The 19,987-nt window shown below is 39.2% G+C and overlaps 2 protein-coding genes across 2 annotated transcripts in view; one reads left to right on the top strand and one right to left on the bottom strand.

The window, feature by feature from the left end:
• The window catches only part of LOC134384398 (testicular spindle-associated protein SHCBP1L-like), a 29,036-nt gene extending 27,825 nt beyond the window's left edge, over positions 1 to 1,211 (top strand). Inside the window, exon 7 of the mRNA XM_063105922.1 lies at positions 960 to 1,211. Coding sequence (XP_062961992.1) covers positions 960 to 1,211 — 252 coding nt within the window. The remainder of the gene's footprint in view (positions 1 to 959) is intronic.
• A 9,847-nt stretch (positions 1,212 to 11,058) lies between these two features.
• On the bottom strand, positions 11,059 to 19,322 carry LOC134384397 (ATP-dependent RNA helicase A-like). Its single transcript, XM_063105921.1, has 7 exons — positions 19,200 to 19,322; positions 17,977 to 18,190; positions 17,824 to 17,895; positions 15,056 to 15,285; positions 14,772 to 14,887; positions 13,737 to 13,937; positions 11,059 to 11,452 (listed from the first exon to the last, which is right to left on the bottom strand). Exons 1-7 carry the CDS (start codon positions 19,320 to 19,322, stop codon positions 11,068 to 11,070), a joined length of 1,341 nt encoding a protein of 446 aa, XP_062961991.1. The 3' UTR covers positions 11,059 to 11,067.
• Between the last annotated feature and the right edge of the window lie 665 nt (positions 19,323 to 19,987).

Below are 19,987 nucleotides of genomic sequence, written 5' to 3'. Positions count from 1 at the left end.
TCTACATTCTAACCAAATGAGCTAACTAGACAGCCGTTGAACTTTACATTCTACTTCTTTGTTTTATGAATGTACATTTTGTCTCCTCAAATAGATTATAAATGACTTAAGGGCAGGAATTGTATTTTATACTCAAAGTGTGAGCCATGGACCGGCAGCATTGGCATCACATGGTAGCTTGTTAGAAATGCAGAATCTTGAGCCTTACCTAACATCTAGAGTTAGAATCTGATTTTTACCAAGATCCACAGGTGATTGATATGTACATTAAGTTCGATAAGCATAGTTTATAAAATCTGACAAGGTCTGGCACCTGCCTTCTCCAAACTCATCTCCTTCCACTCCTCTTCACATGTATTGAAGCCACACTGGCTTTCTCTGTGTTCCCAGAAATTATTAACCTTATTCTGGCTATTACCTTTACTTGAAACACTTCCTGTAGATCTTAAGGTGTAGACCTCATTATTTATTTCTGAACATAATTGTCCATCTTCAAAGAAGCCGTTACTATGAAGGACACTTCACTGTGAAGAACACGCTAAACTGAGTGGTGGCTCCTCCCTACCCACTCCTGCTATCGCATTGCCCTATTTTATTTTCTCCGTATCACATATTATTATCTGAAGTTATTTATTTTCAGGTTTATCATGTTATACTAGAGGTCAGCTTCATGGAATGTATCTCTATCCAGAATCAGTTTTGTTTTGTTTTTTAATCAATAACTGATAAAAATAAATTGAAAACCTCATTTAATATTTTCTCATTAAACATTTTTGTAGTTAATATTACATTAATCAGTGCCAGAAAAATAGCACTTGTTCAAAGTTGAGAGTCTCAGATGTTTTAAAGAAACCTGTAAACTCATGAATAAGTTATAGAGTAATTTTTACATGTTCATTAGTTCATATTTTTTTTAATAAGAATTATTGTAAAACTAATTTCCTCAAATAATTTAACAGGTTCTCCCAGCACCCAAATTGAAGATGACTAACAATCATATTCACAACAGCAATGGCTATGGAGTAAGCATTCTTCAACCAACTGAGCAATTTTTTATTGTAGCAGAAGAAGCTCTCAACAAAGGGGCTGCTTCAGGAGATAAAAAAGATGATCAAATGCTTTCCAAAGTAATACAAAACCTGAATCTGGAAATGAATAATAATAAGATAGAAGCAAATGTAAAGGGGGATATCAGAATAGTCACAAGTTAAAGCATCTGGATTAATGTTAAAGTGTATATTTCAAAAATTTGTTGAATAAATAATTCTCTTATCCCACAGAAATGGTAGTTTTAATTCAATTCAAAACATAAAAAATAAACATTTGAATGCTTTCAATGAATGAGTCTTTCAACATATTTTTTAAATAATTTACTTTTTAATAGCTTTATGAGATATAATTCACATACAATAAAGTCTACCCTTTATAGTGTGCAATTCTGTGGTATTTAGTATATTTTTAATATATGGTATAACCATCATCACAATTTAATTCCAGAAACAAATATGGCTTTATACATTGTTTTTTAATACTCCTACTCCAATAGAAAGCATTAGGTGTTCTATGTAGAGAGTAGATAAAATTAGGTTTATAGACAATTCCCAGTTATCTGTACTAGTCACCAGAATAAGGTAATATGGCACTATATTAAAATAGAATTAGGTATAACTGCAAGAAACAAGGAAATCCAGAATGAGAGGTAAACATTGTAGACATGTATTTCTCACTCATATTCAGGAAGTGTGGAGGTACTCAACGCTGATAGATGTTCAGTGTTGGTCCTCAGTGCAGTTCTGGTAGGTAGGTGTTTCATGTTGTGAGAAATCCAAGTTTCTTCTGTCTTGTTTCACCATTGTATGGTTTCTGTCAAAAATCACCTCAGAGTCCAAGACAGCGATTATTGCTCAAAACATTATGTCCAAATTCTAGCTAAGCAGAAGGGATAGGACCTTTCTACAAAGTTGCACACATTATTTCAACTTTCATGCCTCTACCTAGAATCTAATCACATGGATACACCTAGCTGCAAATGAAACCAGGAAATAATCATCTTTACATGATGGCCATGTGTCCTCTAAAATAGGGGGTTAATTTCCTAAGAAACAACAAATGGTCTTTTTCACTAAGCAGAACTTATATTGACTTAAGGATGTGAAAAGAAGTAAGCACTCAGGTTCAAACACTTAAACCTTTGACTTTTACTTCTTCATGTTATGTGTAACCTAGCAAAGATGACTCTGAATTGCCATAGAGAATCTCCTGAGGCCAAGAGATGATAATTTATTTTTAAAGGCGTGGTTGTTCTACAGTGTTTCATTGAACAGCCCCCCCCCTCTTTGTTTAAAGAAGAAAATCTATAGGCAATTCCATAGGTTTTATTTAAACAACATCTTATTTAGCATGTTATAAAAGATAATTCCAGCAATTGTCCATGGGGGCATTAACAAGAACAATCTTTTTATAATGAATTTAGTGAGCGATAATAGTGGGAATTTTCCTTTCCAATCCTCTTCCTTTGCCAACTTCCTCAGTTTTTAGCTTCAGAAAGAGGTAATCGGCAAAAATAAGAATCTTTGGGGGTGAGCGGAAAGAGCAATAGCTTTGTGTGAACAAACTTCTCACTGGTCATCTGCCTCCTTTCTGCTGCAGCCACTGGTTTCTAACCAATTTCTCTTTTCCCAGGTCAACTTCAAAATACAGTGATACTGTTTTTTCCTAATCTCATATCCCTAATGCATGCACAAAGCATTTTAAAGGTTATCTAAGAATTCCGATCTTTCATATTTTTTCTTCCACCTTCCCACCCCTACTTTTCCCCCCATATCTTATAACGAAAGACTGAATTTATATGTTGTATTAGTTTTCTATTAACACATTACTACAACCTTAGAGGCTTAACATGAGTTTACTAACTCACTGTTCTGTAGATCAAAAGTCTAACATGGGTCTGGTCTCACTGGGCTAAAATCGAGGTGCTGACAGGTCTACACATTCCTTTCTGGATCCTTCCTGGGAGGATGTATTTCTTTGCTCATTTGGGTTGTTGACAGAATTTAGTTCCTTGCAATCTAGGACTGAGATCAGTTTTCTTGATGGTTGTCAGCTCAGTTCCAGTTTCTAGTGGCTGATTGCATTTCTTGGCTCATGGCCCCCTTCTACCATCTTCAAAGTCAGTAATAGTGGATCAAGCCTTTCTCCTCTGAATTCCTCTTACCTCTTCTCTGTCTTACCTCCCTGATCCACTCTTCTGCCGACCTTTTCCACTTTTTAAGGACTCATGTTATTAGATTGAGCCCACCTGGATAATACAGGTTAAATTTCCCATCTCAGGGTCCTTAATGTTAGTCACATTTGCAGAGTCCTATTGGCCATGTTAAGTATAGCACAGAATCTAGGGATTTCAACATGGGGTTTAAACGTGGGGGACCATTATTCTGCCTACTGCCTATATCTTAACCAGTATTCTAGGCCAAGGGAAGATAAATCCTAATTTTACTCCTCAAATGGGATTTAAGAAGTTTCTTCCACTAGGACCAACTATCCAATACACAGCTCATGTACACTAAAAAAAGCTTTCATACTAGACTAAATTACTCACAGTGTAAGTATAAGCACTGGATCTAAGTAACCATTATATCCCACACTGTACTATGTATTGCAAGTTAATACTGTTCAATAGTTTTTGTCAAAAAATGTAATAGGTTTCTGCCTATGCAAAACACTGAAGTGAGATTTTACAATTCAGAACTTTTAAGATTTTGTCACATGTGCTAAGGACGGAAATGTTGATTCTAGAGATGAAGACTGGACAAATTTAGGTTAGGAGAGTGGCCTTGGGAGTGGGATGAGAAGGGATGAGTTAGAACCTCTTTTTTCCTTTCTGTGATGGGCTGGCAGTGGGAGTGAAGATTTCCTGGATGCCAGTAGCAGCTGGGGTAGAGCCTCAGCTCAACAGCAGAATGGGAATCACAGTCAGTTTATGAAGTAGCAGTGAAAGTGGCAAGTGGCTGAAAGGCATACACGAGGTTTCTTTGAGTACAGAAACTGTTATGGAGTTGCCAGTCTTTGTGGGACACCCAAGTTGGGAGATGCATGCTTATTATCTCACAGATTTAACAGTCATGTCAACCAGAAAGCAGTAAATTTGAGGACAGGGACCTAATTTTCCCAAAGTATTAAAGTGAAAAATGAGAAAACTGTAAAAGGGCACCTCAAAAAGTTCATGGATTTGTATACATTATACATTCAGTGACTGGACCAAATCATTTGTTTTTAAATTGGAGTATAATAGCCAAGTTTGAAGACTGAGAACAACTTGAAATTTTAAATAAAAAGTTTGTGTACATGCCTGTTGGGAAAAATAGGAAAATGTCAGGGCCCCTCGGACGTTCAGAACCCTGCTGAGCATTTGATGTAAATATTGTCAGGTGTTCCTTGTTACAAATTAATGTGATTGCTTATGGGCACCCAGGTGTCCAGGGTTGTGGACTTAAGTATAACAGACTAACAGCTCTGATCCACAGTGCTTCTCAGAACTCCCAGAGATGCCACTAGGACAGTTGCTCCTAGATCTGAATAACACCCATTCATTTTTCTATACCCACGGCTCCCACAACCTTTTTTTTCTATTCCTAGCTCACAGACCTGCGGGTGGAGGGTTTGTGACCCAGTCTGTGCGACAGACTCGAAGGGTCTGTAAGCCCCCAGCTTCACAATGCCTTTTGGTGGAGACAGTACATAGCTTTCATCTTATTCTCAAAGAAGCCTCTCACCCCTCAAAAGCTTAAGATCGCTGACCTAGATAATATTTTAAGTTTCCTTTTCATATTCTCTAATATTCAATTGAAGCCTCAACAGCCATTTGTCTTTTTAACAAAACATGTTGCCTTTTCTACAGAACACTGATTTAACTTACACAAACTTTATAACTCAGGATATATTTTTATACTAAAAGTTATGCCATTTTTCCGGTAAAAGTTTATTATTTTACACTTTAACAGATTAACATGAAAAATGTTTTACAGCTATCCCAGTTAAGATGGGAAACACGAAACAGTGGATCATGGAACCAATTCTGTTGTTACCATTGGCTTAAATGTATTTCTAGGTTTGAAAGAAATATGGAATTTCAAAGTGTGAAGATTCCCAAAAGTGCTTATCTTTAAGAGTAATCCCAGGATGACCAGCTCATCCCAATCTGCCAGGACTTTCCCACTTTTAGCACTTTTTCTGTCTCAGGAAATCACACTGTTCTGGGCAAAGTGGGACAGTTGGTCATCCTAGTCAGTTTCCAGGATATAAAGATTCTTTTTACATCTTTCCTTAAAAGCTAAATTAATTCAGGTGACCTAAATTAACTTTGAAAGATTCAATAGCAAAATTTCCCCACATGGTCCAGCAATCTTTTAGACTACATGGACCCGAAATCAAAGGTACACAAATACAACTTTTAAAAACTTTCCTTCCTGTTTTCTGGACAGTAATTCAAATTTAGATCTTTCAGGTAAGTACGGTGTAATCAATCCAGGAACTTTTTCCCCAGTCAAAACCAAAATTCATAAGTCAGTACCAATTCAATTAGAAATTCCATTTCCGATTTTCTTTTCTATCTTCGTCCCCATTCTGCTTCCAGATTCAGAGGGAGGAAACTGGCATCAAAACGTGTGTGTGGGTATGGCAGATGATGTCTTCTTTCTAGTTGTCTGGACTGACCCTGAGGTGGTTCACATCCTCCTGAGCTGTTCCTATGGCAACAGTGGTGCTGAGGGCTTGAAGTTCAGCTTCACAGCTTGGGAGATCCCATCAAATTGTGGCTGCTTGCTCGAGGACACCATGCCCACATATTCTCTTGAACCAGAAGGCTCTGGAGCAAGGCTTCCTGGAACTGGCACAAGAGCTTTTTCTCCCAGTTAACTTTTGAGCATCTCTCTGGTACCAAAGGAAATACACAAATCCTGTCCACACCATTCTCAGCCCCAAAGCAAGCAGTTGGGTTCTCACTGCCAGAACCTGTACGCTTAGAAGTGCAGTGAAGATGCCAGCTATGCAAGCTGCCAACTGTGGACAGAGCAGGTGCAAATAAGATCCACTCTAAATCCCTGACTGAACTTGTAGCAAAGGCAGACCCAATTGTCAGTGCCACCTCTCATTATAACCCCCAACCCCAGTCTCTGTGTGGGTGAGAGAAGGGAGGTGAGACGTGCTACACCTTTCCACATATCCCCCCACCCCATTCTGTTTCCAGGCCCTTTCACTTCATCTCCTGATTGGGAGAGGTTATGTGATCAGCTCTTGTCTTTCATCTCACACCTGCTGTGATATCCTTTAAACGGACTATTGTCTGTCATAGGCAGGCTGTAGGGGGAAGGTTAATATGCTACAAGATAATAGCCCACGTAGCCTTCTGCTCCGTAAGTCCCATCATTCCTTCCAATAAATGACTTCTGGATCTTATAAGAAATTCTTGGACAATTAAGACTGACTGGATTTCTATGTACAGCTATGTCAGTCTAACTGGTACTTGATATTCCCTCCAGTGTGAACAACGAGTGTAACAAGGGCTTTCAGACACTGAGCAACAGGCAATGCAGAACTGTGATCCCTCAAATAAGGGTAAGAAATGAGATGAGTTTTCCAACTCTGTGTGGAAGCACTTTCTGGATCATGGCAGAGGGAGAAAACACCAACCACAGCACTAGAGTCTCAGTGAGTTGAAGAGACTGGAGTTTAGGCAGGACAGCTGGAACTTGTGGGCCAGAACAGAGCAGAGAGCTACACAGAGAGTTCCAAACACCTGCATAGGGACCTCCTCAGGTCTTTAGGTAAATACTAAAAGAATTTAAGAACTATGCCTGAGTGGTTCTTTCAAACTTTAGAGAATGTCATTTGACACTTTTTTGGCCATTTTTGCCCATCTTTCAACTTCTCATTTCTAACTAAAGTTGTCGGAGGGATGACTGTCAGTTACGTGAGGCACGCATTAGCGATTTCATACCTTTTATGAGAGTTTCACAAAGTGTAAAGGGCAAGAGAAAGAAGCAGGGTCCATACACGGGGCTAGCTACAGCTGTACAGAACTGCGGGTGGGGCAGGAGTGGGGGTAAGAAGGCAGCTGAGCCTCTACCTGGAGAGCAACAGGAACCTCTGGCTTAGGTCAGAAGCAGAGGGGGTGGCATTAGATTTGTACGGGAGTAACTGCAGTGTGAAGACGGAGGCAGGACTGCAGCGTGACCGGCTGAGGTTGTGGCATTTATGTCCACGCTAATGACAGCTTGACTAGAACAGAAGCAGTGGGTTAGAAAAGCACAGGTCAAAAGATGTTTTGAATTGACTGGACGTGGTGACATATTTGACTTCAAAATTTCATGGAAAAATGGAATTAAAAGATAGCAACATGGGACTTCCAGTCAAGATGGCAGAATAGATGGTCCCCAGCATCACTCTCTTCCACAAATCAACCAATTTACAATGATTAACAAGCAACAGCCAAGATGGGGACACTAGAGCTCAGGGGAAGGGGAGACCCCTATGGAGTGCATGAAGGTGGGAGAAGGCACCATGAGAGAAAGGATCGCTCCCACCATTTCGAGCCCTGGCTGCTTCAAGGCTGGAGCTGCTGAGCACATGGAGCAGGAGCTGGCAAAAGCTGCAGCTGTGCCCATTATATGAAGTTGCTTGTGGGTGGCAGGGGAGGAGGGCCTTGGTGGCCCCCAGGCCAGCTAGACCACTATCAGGGTTCCCATGGACCAACATAGGAGTGAGGAGCCAGAACAACTGAAAAAAGGAGCCACTCAGAGGCCAGTGAGTCATTGTAAAGGACCGGCACATGGCCTGTCCCATGGGAAGTGTTTGGAGTGAGGGGTGTGGGGGAGAAGGGCCCACGGAGGGACACTGGGGCACAGCCAGGACAGCTGATCTGCCCCCAATCATGACCACAGTGGAGACTGGTCAGGAATATAGAGCTGCAGGGGTGCAGTTTGCTGACAAGACTCAGGCCCAGACCAGAGTTTCCACACAACCCAGGTTTACCAGACCTCACAAGACCCAGAAGTGCATATAAGGTCAACAATTAAAACCTGAGCTGCCCAAAGCCTTCCCCAGGGAATCAGCAGCAAAGCAGCAATTTAGCTTAACTCAACTACAGGGCTCAAGTGCTGCTCCCCACAGGAAGTTCTCCCATTTTAGAAGTAAGCAAAGGACAACTAATTAGTCCCAGTGCAGAGTTTAAGTGGTAGTAACAGCAAATAATCCAACACAGAACTGAAAGAAAAAACAAAATACCCACAGACCAGAGATAGAGTTTGATATTAACCAGTAGAGGGCTCACATCACCAAAGAACACCTATAAAGCCTAGAAGGACTGGAAGTCCCCTGGGCTACCAAGCCAGGGACAGGGAGGGCTGGGGGCCTCAGCCATGCCCCCAACACCTGCAACCAGCCCAGCGATGACCACTGAGAAATGGCTGGTAGTGCCCTGGGCTCCTGAGCCTGTTGTTGGGGGACCGAGAGCCTCAGCCATGCCTCCACCAACATCTGCATCCAGCCCGGCCATGACCACTAAGCCACCACTGGAAGCCCCTTGGTTTCCCCTGAAGGAATCAGGGGGGTGCCATGGGCCTCAACCACGCCCCCTCTCCTTCCTCCTCCCACCCTATTTCCTTCCCCATTCCCATCTCCCTCTCCCCCACAACAGTTCTGCAACATCTTAGAACATAAAAAAAATAGTAGTAAACTTAAAAGAAAACGACAGCAACATGGAGGATAGAAATAAAAAGAAAGTGAGAGAGAGAGAAAGAGAGAGAGAGAGTCAAGACCATAATATGTTGAACTTTCAGAAGGAGAGAAGAAAGCTAAGCAAAGCTAAGGATACTAGAGATGAGTAGGAAGGGAGGGTTGGGGAGTGAGAAGTCAGGTGGAGGGCATGGGGAAGGATTATGATGTTATGATCAATATGCTAATAACAAAATCATTGTCTTGGTGGAGAAGGGCTCTCTGGAAAAGCTTTCCTGGCTGTTTTTCTGCTAAATCTTTGGATAACTTTCTCCAAACACTCCCCTATTAAGTAGATATTATCCTTCTTTGGCCCTCCAGAAAGTCAACAAGCAAAACGTCTTGATCATCCCCCAAAACGGTTGCCACGACCTTTGTTCTTGACCAGTGCGTTTTTGCTTTGACTGGACCACTTCCTCTTGGTAGCCATTGCCTTGATTGTGCTTTGTCTTCAAGATCTTCATCTCACTTGTTTAAAATTTCCATTGCAAGCTTTGCTCTTGTCTGCAGCTGATTTGGGCACAACAGTTTTGGTACCTATCAAGTGAAGAGTTTGCCCAACTTTAATTTTGCAGTCAGAATTGTGTAAGCTGAGCCAACTGAGATGTCTGTGCTGTTGGCTACTGTTCCTGCTTTTAATCATCCGTCCTCTTCAATGAGGGCACAAACGAGATTAATTTTTTCCTTGCAAACTGATGTTGGTATTCTGCTGCTGCAAGCTTCAGCATCATCTCACCCCCTTCAAATGAGTTATCCACTTGTAAAGTGTTGATTTCTTTAGGGCACTGTCCCCATAAACTTTCCATAAAGCATTAATGATTTCACCATTCTTCCTCCCAAGCTTCACCCTAAAGTTGTTGTTTATTCGTTCTTCAATTTCAGCAGAATTCACGTTGCTCTGACAGGGGCTCTTTTCAAACTGATGTCTTAACCTTCTTAGTGCCTCAAATTAGATCCTGTTCAGATGTCATAACAAGTAAGAATGAGTTTATTTTGGTGAAAAAAATTTTGAAATCCATGCTGTTTTTTCATAGTACATATTTTCCATGAATTTTCTGGAGACCCTTGTATATATGGCTTAAGCAACTAAGTATTTGAAACTCCTGTGATAAAAAGAAAATAGTTGAACAGGGAACAGAGAACATGGGATACAGTGGGTTGGGAGTGGGGAATGTTCTTCAATTTGAAAATTACTGAGTTTTCTTTTTCCTGTGGGATATCTAAGCAGAGATGTATGTCCAGTGAGCAGTTGTTTATATGGGTCTGATGCTCAGAAAGGAAATCTCAGTTGGAGATACAGATTTGAGTGTCTGTAAATAGACAGGAGTCACCAGCTATCAACAGTAACTGCTGAAGGGCATCTAAAGCACATATGCAGAATGAGAAGAGGGCTTTGAAAAGGACACTAAGACAAAATATAACTTGCCCAAGTTCTCCCAAGTAGCAGAGAACAGAATTAAGATATAAATGTAATTGTCTAATCCAACGCCTTTGCATTCTCCACTATATTGTGCGCTCTTATGAGAAATCAGTGAAAACTCATTGGAAACTATAAAGTGTTAGAAATGTGTAAACATTTCTACTAAAACAAAGTAGCTTAACAAATAACCTTTAAAGTATATGTTAATGTAGATAAATTTGTCAAATATCTCCCCTCTTTATGCACTGCTGAAGCTTCACTTACCTTTGTTCTTTGCCTAAATATGATCTTTATTCAAGCGTTCTGTGGATTACCTTTAATTTTTACACTGGAAACTAAATTAGCAAAGAAAATGCTGACCCTGGGTTAGGATTTTTCAAAGACAAAGTTTGGGAGGACGCCAAAATGTTCAGCCATAGGTCAAAATAGTTTCATTCATGCAGAGGTCCATGTGACTTGTGCAATGGCCAGTATTTATAGCAAGAGTAGCAATTCAATTCCAAGGGTACTTACTCTATTTCAAGTGATAAGATCGCTTGGTATATACGTAAAATCAAGAATCAACTACACGGCCAGTATTTAGTGTAATACTTTATTTTCTATTATACTAAATGAAAGCCAAGAAAATATCAAGTTAATTTTAAAGGCAAATCTTTACTCCTTAAAGCAAAAACTACAAACTGTGGTTCTTCTATATTAGTTATATTTTACATAATATAAACAAAATCACTAATGTACCTATAAGCTTGGTTTCCTTAAACTACAATGAACCACAATGGGTGGAAAATAGGTTTACGTTCTGGTGGCAAATAAACACCTTGGGAAAACACATAGCATGCATTTTTTTAAAAGTGTCTACATGCAGGCATAACCAAGCTTTAATAGCCACCACCTCCTCTTCCTTGTCCAAAGTAGCCACTTCCATAGCCTCCCCTGCCACCTCGCTGGAATCCCCCAGATCCTCTGAAGCCTCCACTAGACCCTCTGTAGTCTCCAGAGCCGCCTCTATAGCCACCTCGGGAACCTCCTCTGTAGCCTCCACCACCACCTCCACCTCCACCATATCCTCCCCGATAGGAGTTGGAGCCACCACCGTAGCCTCCATTGCCATAGCCTCCCCCACCTCTGTAGCCTCCACTACCATAACCTCCACTGCTGTAGCCACTGCCGTAGCCCCCACCACCATACCCAGAACCTCCCCTTCTGTATCCACTTCCGTTGTCATATCGAGCCATCTTGGGAGGACGTGGACCATCTCCATACCTGGGAAAAGCACAAAACCAACACTTCAGCAAAGCATTCTTGATACATCTCAAGTAGTCACCAAACACACACATTTAGTCATATTTGAAAATTTAAGGCATAAAGAGAATGAAGTCAAATGCACAAATACAAACTGAAATGAAATAAATCTGCTTTTCCAAAATAGACACAGAAAGTGACATCAATGTTTTTTTAAAATTCTTTCTGGTTCATTATCAAAGGTCTGGAGTCTTGGCAGTATGTCCACACAACACAACTTAAGGATAACCCTCTTTCGCTCAGTTCAACAATACAGTGTTGAAGAAAGCAAGTATTATTTTTTAGTATATGTGCTGCCGAAGCGAGCACGAAAGCAAGTATTATTAAATAATACCTTAGGAAGAGTTTCCCGGAGCTGGCAATAAACTATTTGATCTTTATTACCAAATATTTTCTTGCATTAACTCTGAAATATGTTTCTGAAAAATGTCTTTGGTAATCTGTTCACACCTAAATCTGTTTCATATGACAAATAAAATGAGGACTACTGAAAAATTGCAGGGATGGCCGGTTAGCTCAGTTGGTTACAGTTGGTGCTGATAACACCAAGGTCAAGAGTTCAGATTCAGATTTCTGTATCTGCCAACTGCCAAAAAAACAACCCAACAAACAAAAAAACCCAAAAAAACTGCGGAAATCTGAGTATTTTACCAACAACCCAATTCAGCATAACGTGAAGCTATTCTCAGAGACTAGCACTACAGTTCAGCAGCTGTCCACATCAGAAATATGGCTGTGATCTCTCTCTTCATCCCTTCACTGCACTGCTCCCCCATTTTAATCCATCGGTAACCAATTCTTCATGAATCGACCACGAACCTGTCTAAACCAGTCACTTCCCCCATTCAATTCTCCCTACTGTAATCTGGACTACCATCATATTTGTACACCCTAAACTTTCTTGTATTTGTCCTGTCTGTTCTAGTTTCTGGACTTTTGTCTTTCACACAAGTAGGTTATATGTGCAGCCTCTTTGCTCACCACCCCTCCTGCCAAAAATACTCTCTTTTCCTTAAATACCCACGAGCACTTCATTTGTAACTGCCTATGACACTTAGTTTCTATTTTTGTTTTTGAAGATTCCCCTTCTCAAGAATTCTTCCATACATCTGACCAACTGGGAGGTCCACAACATGGCATAAGAGCACAATTTTAGGAGCCACACTGCCTGGGTTTGAATTTGATATACCAGTTAGCAGCTGGATGACCTTGGGTCTTAAGTTATCTGCGCCTATTTACTTCATTTGTATTAAAGGGAATAATAATCTATATTAGAAAAGCACTAGGCATAGTGCCTGGAACACACTAAGTATTTTGTGTTTAATAAATAAAGTTTAAAAAGTAATTAACTCACTTATAACAAAAATGGAAAACCAGAATCCATGAAGTACCTAATAATTCTGCTATATTAAAATTATAATGGTTTACAACTAAATACAGTAAGTGATCGTTGATAAGGAGATTAAAGAGCATTTTTGGATAAATAATTTGAAAATTTTTAATACATTTGTATATTATATAGTATTATTGGAATACTTAACTTTTTAGAGTGTGACTGTGATAGTGTGGCCATGTTCTTAAAAGACAAATGAAATATATGGATGTAAAATGTAAGTGTTTGCAACTTCATCGCAAATGATTAAGCAAATGTCACAAAATGACAAAAGTTAGTGAACCTAAATAAAGACTATATGGGTGTACGCTGTACTATTCTTCTGCCTTTTCTGTAGGTATCAAATATTTCCAAATAAAAAATTACAGGCTAAAAAAAAAAAAAATGAAGAGAAAAAAGCAGAAGCAAATAAAACATTTTAAAAATTAAGAGAAATTTCATACTTCTTTCCTTTAATATATCCATGGCCTTCTATTTTCCAAAGATAAACCCTGATGCTTTTCACTTAAGGAAGAAGTAATTTAACCCCTCATCAATATTTTCTTTAGAGATGTGACTGAGGACTGTATAGGCTGTCACTTCGAAGCCATGTGACCCACTCTGGACTATGTATATACTTTTAATAAGGTCATTCTCTGTGTCTAACATGCACTGATGTAGTAGACAGGTTATTAATACAGAGACAAACAAAAGTAAATTACATTCTTTTGTTCTGAATGCGTTAGCCAGAACTAAATTCCACAGTTAGTGCTTGTCTAGAATTCTGCCTCTATCAATGAACTCTGGTATTCTAGGCCTGCATAAGATTTCTATCTTCTGCTCGGTTCAAAGAGAAGTTAATGCGGTACTTACCGTGTACTGCCAATCATAAGGTTGATACCAGCAGCCGAAGGCCTAGAGATCTGGCGAATTGTGTTCAGCATACGTTCATTTACAGGGTCCAACTGACTGAGGATATCAGGTTGTTTGGTGACTTCAACAACCAGAGCCTCCATCGCTGCTCGAAGAGCAGTGATGCAGGAAGCAGCTTCATGAGATATTTGCAGTTTGATCCTAAAACGGAGAAAAACAACTTAAAAAAAATAAGAGAGGGAATACAAGCAGAAAAAGACTTATTTCTCAATTTCACTCATGGCAATCACGCAATAAATTTAACTTCTTAACAAGTATGAATTCTTTAAACTATTGTAATAGCCTCAGACTTAGGCAAGTATTAACAGGGATGAAGAGTAACAATGGGCTGGCTGGTATCCCAGTTGGTTAGAGCACAGTGCTGGTAACACCAAGGCCCAGGGTTCAATCCCTGTACCAGCCAGCTGCCAAAAACAAAAAAAAGAAACAATAATTTGCAACAACCTCTTGCAATTCACTGCTAGTTATTGGCAGGAATCTTAAACCATTAAGTCTATCAAGCCAAATATGGCTATCAATACAGATCAGCCTCCAATAAAAGAATAAATTAAGAAACTCAGAATGCTGGAGTTTTCTAGGTTTTCAAGACTATGGCTAAACCTATTGACTGTCCACTAAGCACTATTCCATTTTTGCCAGGTGCTTATCACAAGTTTCTGACCAATGTAGAGAGTACGCAAAAGAGGTACCCAAGATCCAGTTAGATTCTAATTCCATGATGACAGTATTCACAGGGGTGGAGGCAGCTCAAATTCCTAATGCACTTGCTTCTACTGGTATAGTTAATTTAAGAATTTAGTTTATAACAAACCATACTACCAAGATTTGCCACTCTCCAAGAAAAGAGGTTATAAAGCACTACATTTGAGCCATCATATTTTGCCATGTTTGTTTCACAAATTAGATGAGCCCCTGAATTCCATCACATCTCAATTCTAAGACTTCAGTTTGGAGTTCACATCTGAAAATCCGTACCAGTCATCTACAAGCACAATCTGCCCATCGGATTGGACTTTCTTGGAGGCAAAGAGAAGTAACTGCAGAGGGGTGACTAAGGTCATGCCTTTAGCAGAGATGGCTCGGGTTCGAATCTGTGGATGGAGAAAGAAGCAAGAGGGAAACGATCGACATTCCAACTGCCAATATTGCCATATAATTACAACTATGCTTTAGACATTAAAACTCATGTTCCCAATTATTAGTAAATACAGACAACTTGTATTTTCAATGTAAACTTTTCTAAACTAATATTTTCTTACCTTTTCACCAAATACAAAGAAGGGAGACGGGTACTTCATGTCTTGGCTGCTAAAAGGACAATTAACAGATGATTTGTGGATAAGTGCATTACGCCCTTCGGTGGTGAGAATCTTTCTCTTTTCCTTATGATAGCATACGTTGGGGTACACACCAAAAGCCAGGAGAGAGATAACAACATCCAAGTTATTATCTGGTCCAGTGTTAGTAAATACTTGTGTTAGCAAACAATCTGTTGAGGAAGAAGAAGAAAAAAAAAATCAGGTAACTAGGTAATCTTCACATCACACCACTGAAGAGAATTAAGAGAAGTGACTTCTCCCCCAACCCTCATTTTCAAATAACCCATCTATAAAACTTGCTCTCTTCTCAGAATGCTTGCACCCAATTAAGTTCAAGGAGAAATTTTGCTGAATCTCCACAATCAGAAAACTAAAATGTCTCTATTCTCTTACAGACTTAACCATAACAGAAGACTGAGATGTTACTTTAAAAAATATCCCAATCAGCCATCTACTATCAGTATAATAGAATGATAGGACCACAGTCAAAGTATTTATCTGCTACTCTTTTCTTTTTCTTTTTTTTTTTTTTTTTTGGTGGCTGGCCAGTACAGTGATCTGAACCCTTGACCTATCGTAAAACTGTGCTCTAACCAACTGCCACCCTTAAATAGTTGTTGCTTGTAGAGAAGATGGAGTGAAAGTCTAAGAGGACACACACGGTAATGAAGGCTGTTTTCATCCCGAGTACACTTCATGAGTGCTACATCATCGATTAGAAACCATGAGGATGCCCACTCTCACCACTCCTATTCAACACAGTGTTCGAAGTACTAGCCAGAGCAATCAGAGAAGAGAAGGAAATAAAGGGCATCCAGATTGGAAAAGATGAAGTCAAACTGTCCCTGTTTGCAGATGACATGATCCTATATATTGAACAGCCTAAAACCTCTACAAAAAAACTCTTGGAATTGATAAATGATTTCAGCACAGTAGCAGGATACAAAATCAACACACAAAAATCAGTACCATTTCTATTCTCCAATAGTGAACATGCAGAACGAGCAATCAAGAAAGCCTGCCCATTTACAATAGCCACCCCAAAAATAAAATACTTAGGAATTGAGTTAACCAAGGAGGTGAAAAATCTCTATAATGAGAACTACAAACCACTGCTGAGAGAAATTAGAGAGGATACAAGAAGATGGAAAGATATCCCATGCTCTTGGATTGGAAGAATCAACATAGTGAAAATGTCCATACTACCCAAAGTGATATACAAATTCAATGCAATCCCCATCAAAATTCCAGACATTTTCCTCAGAAATGGAAAGAACTATCCAGACATTTACATGGAATAATAAAAGAGCACGCATAGCCAAAGCAATGCTGAGCAAAAAAAATAAAGCTGTAGGCATAACACTACCTGACTTTAAGCTATACTACAAAGCTATAATAACGAAAACAGTATGGTACTGGCATAAAAACAGACACACTGATCAATGGAATAGAATAGAGAATCCAGAAATCAACCCACACACTTACTGCCATCTGATCTTTGACAAAGGCACCAAGCCTATTCACTGGGGAAGGGACTGCCTCTTCAGCAAATGGTGCTGGGATAACTGGATATCCATATGCAGGAGAATGAAACTAGATCCATACCTCTCACCGTATACTAAAATCAACTCAAAATGGATTAAGGATTTAAATATACACCCTGAAGCAATAAAACTTCTTAAAGAAAACATAGGAGAAACACTTCAGGAAATAGGACTGGACACAGATTTCATGAATACGACCCCAAAAGCATGGGCAACCAAAGGAAAAATAAACAAATGGGATTATATCAAACTAAAAAGCTTCTGCACAGCAAAGGAAACAATTAATAGAGTTAAAAGACAACCAAAAGAGTGGGAGAAAATATTTGCAAAATATACATCTGACAAAGGATTAATATCCAGAATATATAAGGAACTCAAACAACTTTACAAGAAGAAAACAAGCAACCCAATTAAAAAATGGGCAAAAGAGCTAAGTAGGCATTCCTCTAAGGAAGATATACAAATGGCCAACAGACATATGAAAAATGCTCAACATCACTCAGCATCCGGGAAATGCAAATCAAAACCTCACTGAGATACCATCTAATCCCAGTTAGGATGGCTAAAATCCAAAAGACTCTGAACAATAAATGCTAGCGAGGTTACGGAGAAAAAGGAACTCTCATCCATTGTTGGTGGGACTGCAAAATGGTGCAGCCTCTATGGAAAATGGTATGGAGGTTCCTCAAACAATTGCAGATAGATCTACCATATGACCCAGCTATCCCACTGCTGGGAATATACCCAGAGGAATGGAAATCATTAACTTGAAGGTATAACTGTTCCCCAATGTTCATCACAGCACTCTTTACAATAGCCAAGAGTTGGAACCAGCCCAAATGTCCATCATCAAATGAGTGGATATGGAAAATGTGGTACATCTACACAATGGAATACTACTCAGCTATAAAAATGAATGAAATACTGCCATTTGCAACAACATGGATGGACCTTGAGAGAATTATATTAAGTGAAAACAAGTCAGGCACAGAAAGAGAAATACCACATGTTCTCACTTATTGGTGGGAGCTAAAAATTAATATATAAATTCACACACACACACACACACACACACACACACACACACACACACACACACACACACACACACACACACACACACACATTTACCTTCGTTATTCCAACTGGTACTGGATCAAATACTTTGCGCTGCTCCTCTCTGCTCCCCTAGAGGAATCTGAGAATGCAGAGGCAGAATCTGATAACGATGACTTCCTGTAACAATACAGAAAGGTTATGGACTAAAAATAGGGCATTCATTTGCACTCTCAAATATGTGAGAATTCAAAGACATACCAAAATGTGGATTCAATTCCAAATGCTTCTGCATAGTATAAATCAAATTCCAGCCAGGCAAAAAAACCAACACAGCTCCAGGAACATTAAGGGTTTCAATGTACTTAAGCAGAGCTTCAATGAGTTCAAAAGGAGTTTCCTTTTCATTCAACTGAGACATGCTCATCTTTGTTTCTGGACCATATTCGTCACCACAGATCAGGTTGCAATTAGCCTGCAAAAAGTAGAGACATATTTTAGATTGTCTCAATTACTACAGCTCATAAGAAAAGTCTTCTAGATTTGTTCTTTATGTTCAAATGAAATCGAATGTCATTAATAATTCTAGCTGACTAATCATATACTAACATACAGAATTTCCAAAAATATAGAATCTACATCCATATAGAATTTTTCTACTGACTAATGTTTTCTATAGGACATGACTAAAACTCAAGGACAAACTTTTAAATTTGACTCTGAAACTTCTAATGGCTCCTTCTACTGAGTATATTTCTTTCTTACGACTATTAACTCTTGGTTTTTAAAAAATATTTTCCTTACTGATCAATGAACTCCTCCTTATCATCTAATAATCTTGGGTCATCTTCATCTATCTCTGAAATAATGTAGTCTGAATTTTCCAAAAGGTCTGCCTTAGACTTAGAATCAACGATAAACCAAGACCTAGGTAATAAGAAACAAAGTTGTTACATTTGGTTGTTTTTTCCTGTTAAACTTTCTAAATTGTTATTCATCCTCGGGTCTTCTGAATTGAAATATACAATCTCAGGTTATTTTCTATCAAATTCTACATTGCTAGCTGTCTTAGCCCATTTATTCTATTCAAATTTTCAGATGCAAGATCCATTTTTATACTATCATTTGTCCACCTCTCAAGCATCACTCTTACATTTTATACAGGCTCCCAAGTACCAAGTTTTTACAGTCTTTCCTGTATTTCTAAATATGGATCTAATCAACCTTTCAGAGGATAAAAGAACTTTAAAGAAGGAAAATGTGAAAATTCAGATGAAGCATTCAAGATGAAAGATTGGTTTCTGGTGTCTTGGACCACAGAAGTCTTAAAAAATCACTCACCCCTTAACTGGATAATGAGAAACTTACTAAGTTCAGCAAGAAAAGATTCCTTTTTCTCTCCTCAATTGAGATGCGTTACAAGGCTGGTAACATTTGCAGGCTATGTCACTTACAACCTCATCATTGTAACAGTTAATATTTACCTTGGTTGGGGCAGAGCCCTGGCGCTCTTGGGAGAGTGCGGCGCTGCTCTTGGGAGCGTGCGGCGGGCGCTTCTCTGGGGAGCGCGCGGCGCTTCTCTTGGGAGAGTGGTGTTCTTCATGCATTTAAAAAAGTATCAGATGGTGCAATGACTCCCACATGCAGAGTTCTTGTAATTCCAGTTCTGAATATGCTGGGTTCAGGCTTTGTACAGAATCGGGAACCTCTAAAGTTATCTAGCTAAAACAAGAATGTTTTCAGCTGCAAAGAATTAAATTTCCAAGGCTTCTCGATGTTGGAATATTTGCCACACAGTGATTTATGATGTTAGGGCTAGACTGATGTATATCATAACGTATGCTGTTTCTACTTCTAGGTTCCCCAAACTGGCCACTATTTAGGAATCAACTTCCTATGGCAGAAGAAAACATCTCTGCCCACATTCATTCCACCTGTGCCCTTTTCTGCCTTCCTGACATTTTTACACAGGAAAAATACCATCTTTTAGAATAATAAAATCTGAATCAGATAGAAAAAAGGAAATTTTCCCTAGGGCAGATTTATTACAATCATTGAATTCAGAAGTGAAGAGAATTTAAAGTAGGGCTATTAACCATGTAGAGCTTTTACACCATGAGTCTTCATTCTTTGAAGTGTACATGAGATTATGATATCTACCTATCTATCTGTCTAAATTTACATAAGAAGGTTTAAAACTCCTCAGGAAATGATGCTTTCTTTCTTTCTTTAACCACTAATATAATGTCAAAATAGCTTCTGTTTCCTTTTC

Source organism: Cynocephalus volans, chromosome 8 (assembly GCF_027409185.1).
Source record: "Cynocephalus volans isolate mCynVol1 chromosome 8, mCynVol1.pri, whole genome shotgun sequence".
NCBI lineage: Eukaryota > Metazoa > Chordata > Mammalia > Dermoptera > Cynocephalidae > Cynocephalus > Cynocephalus volans.
Note: the sequence above shows the minus strand (reverse complement) of the source record. Positions and strands in the feature narration are given on the sequence as shown.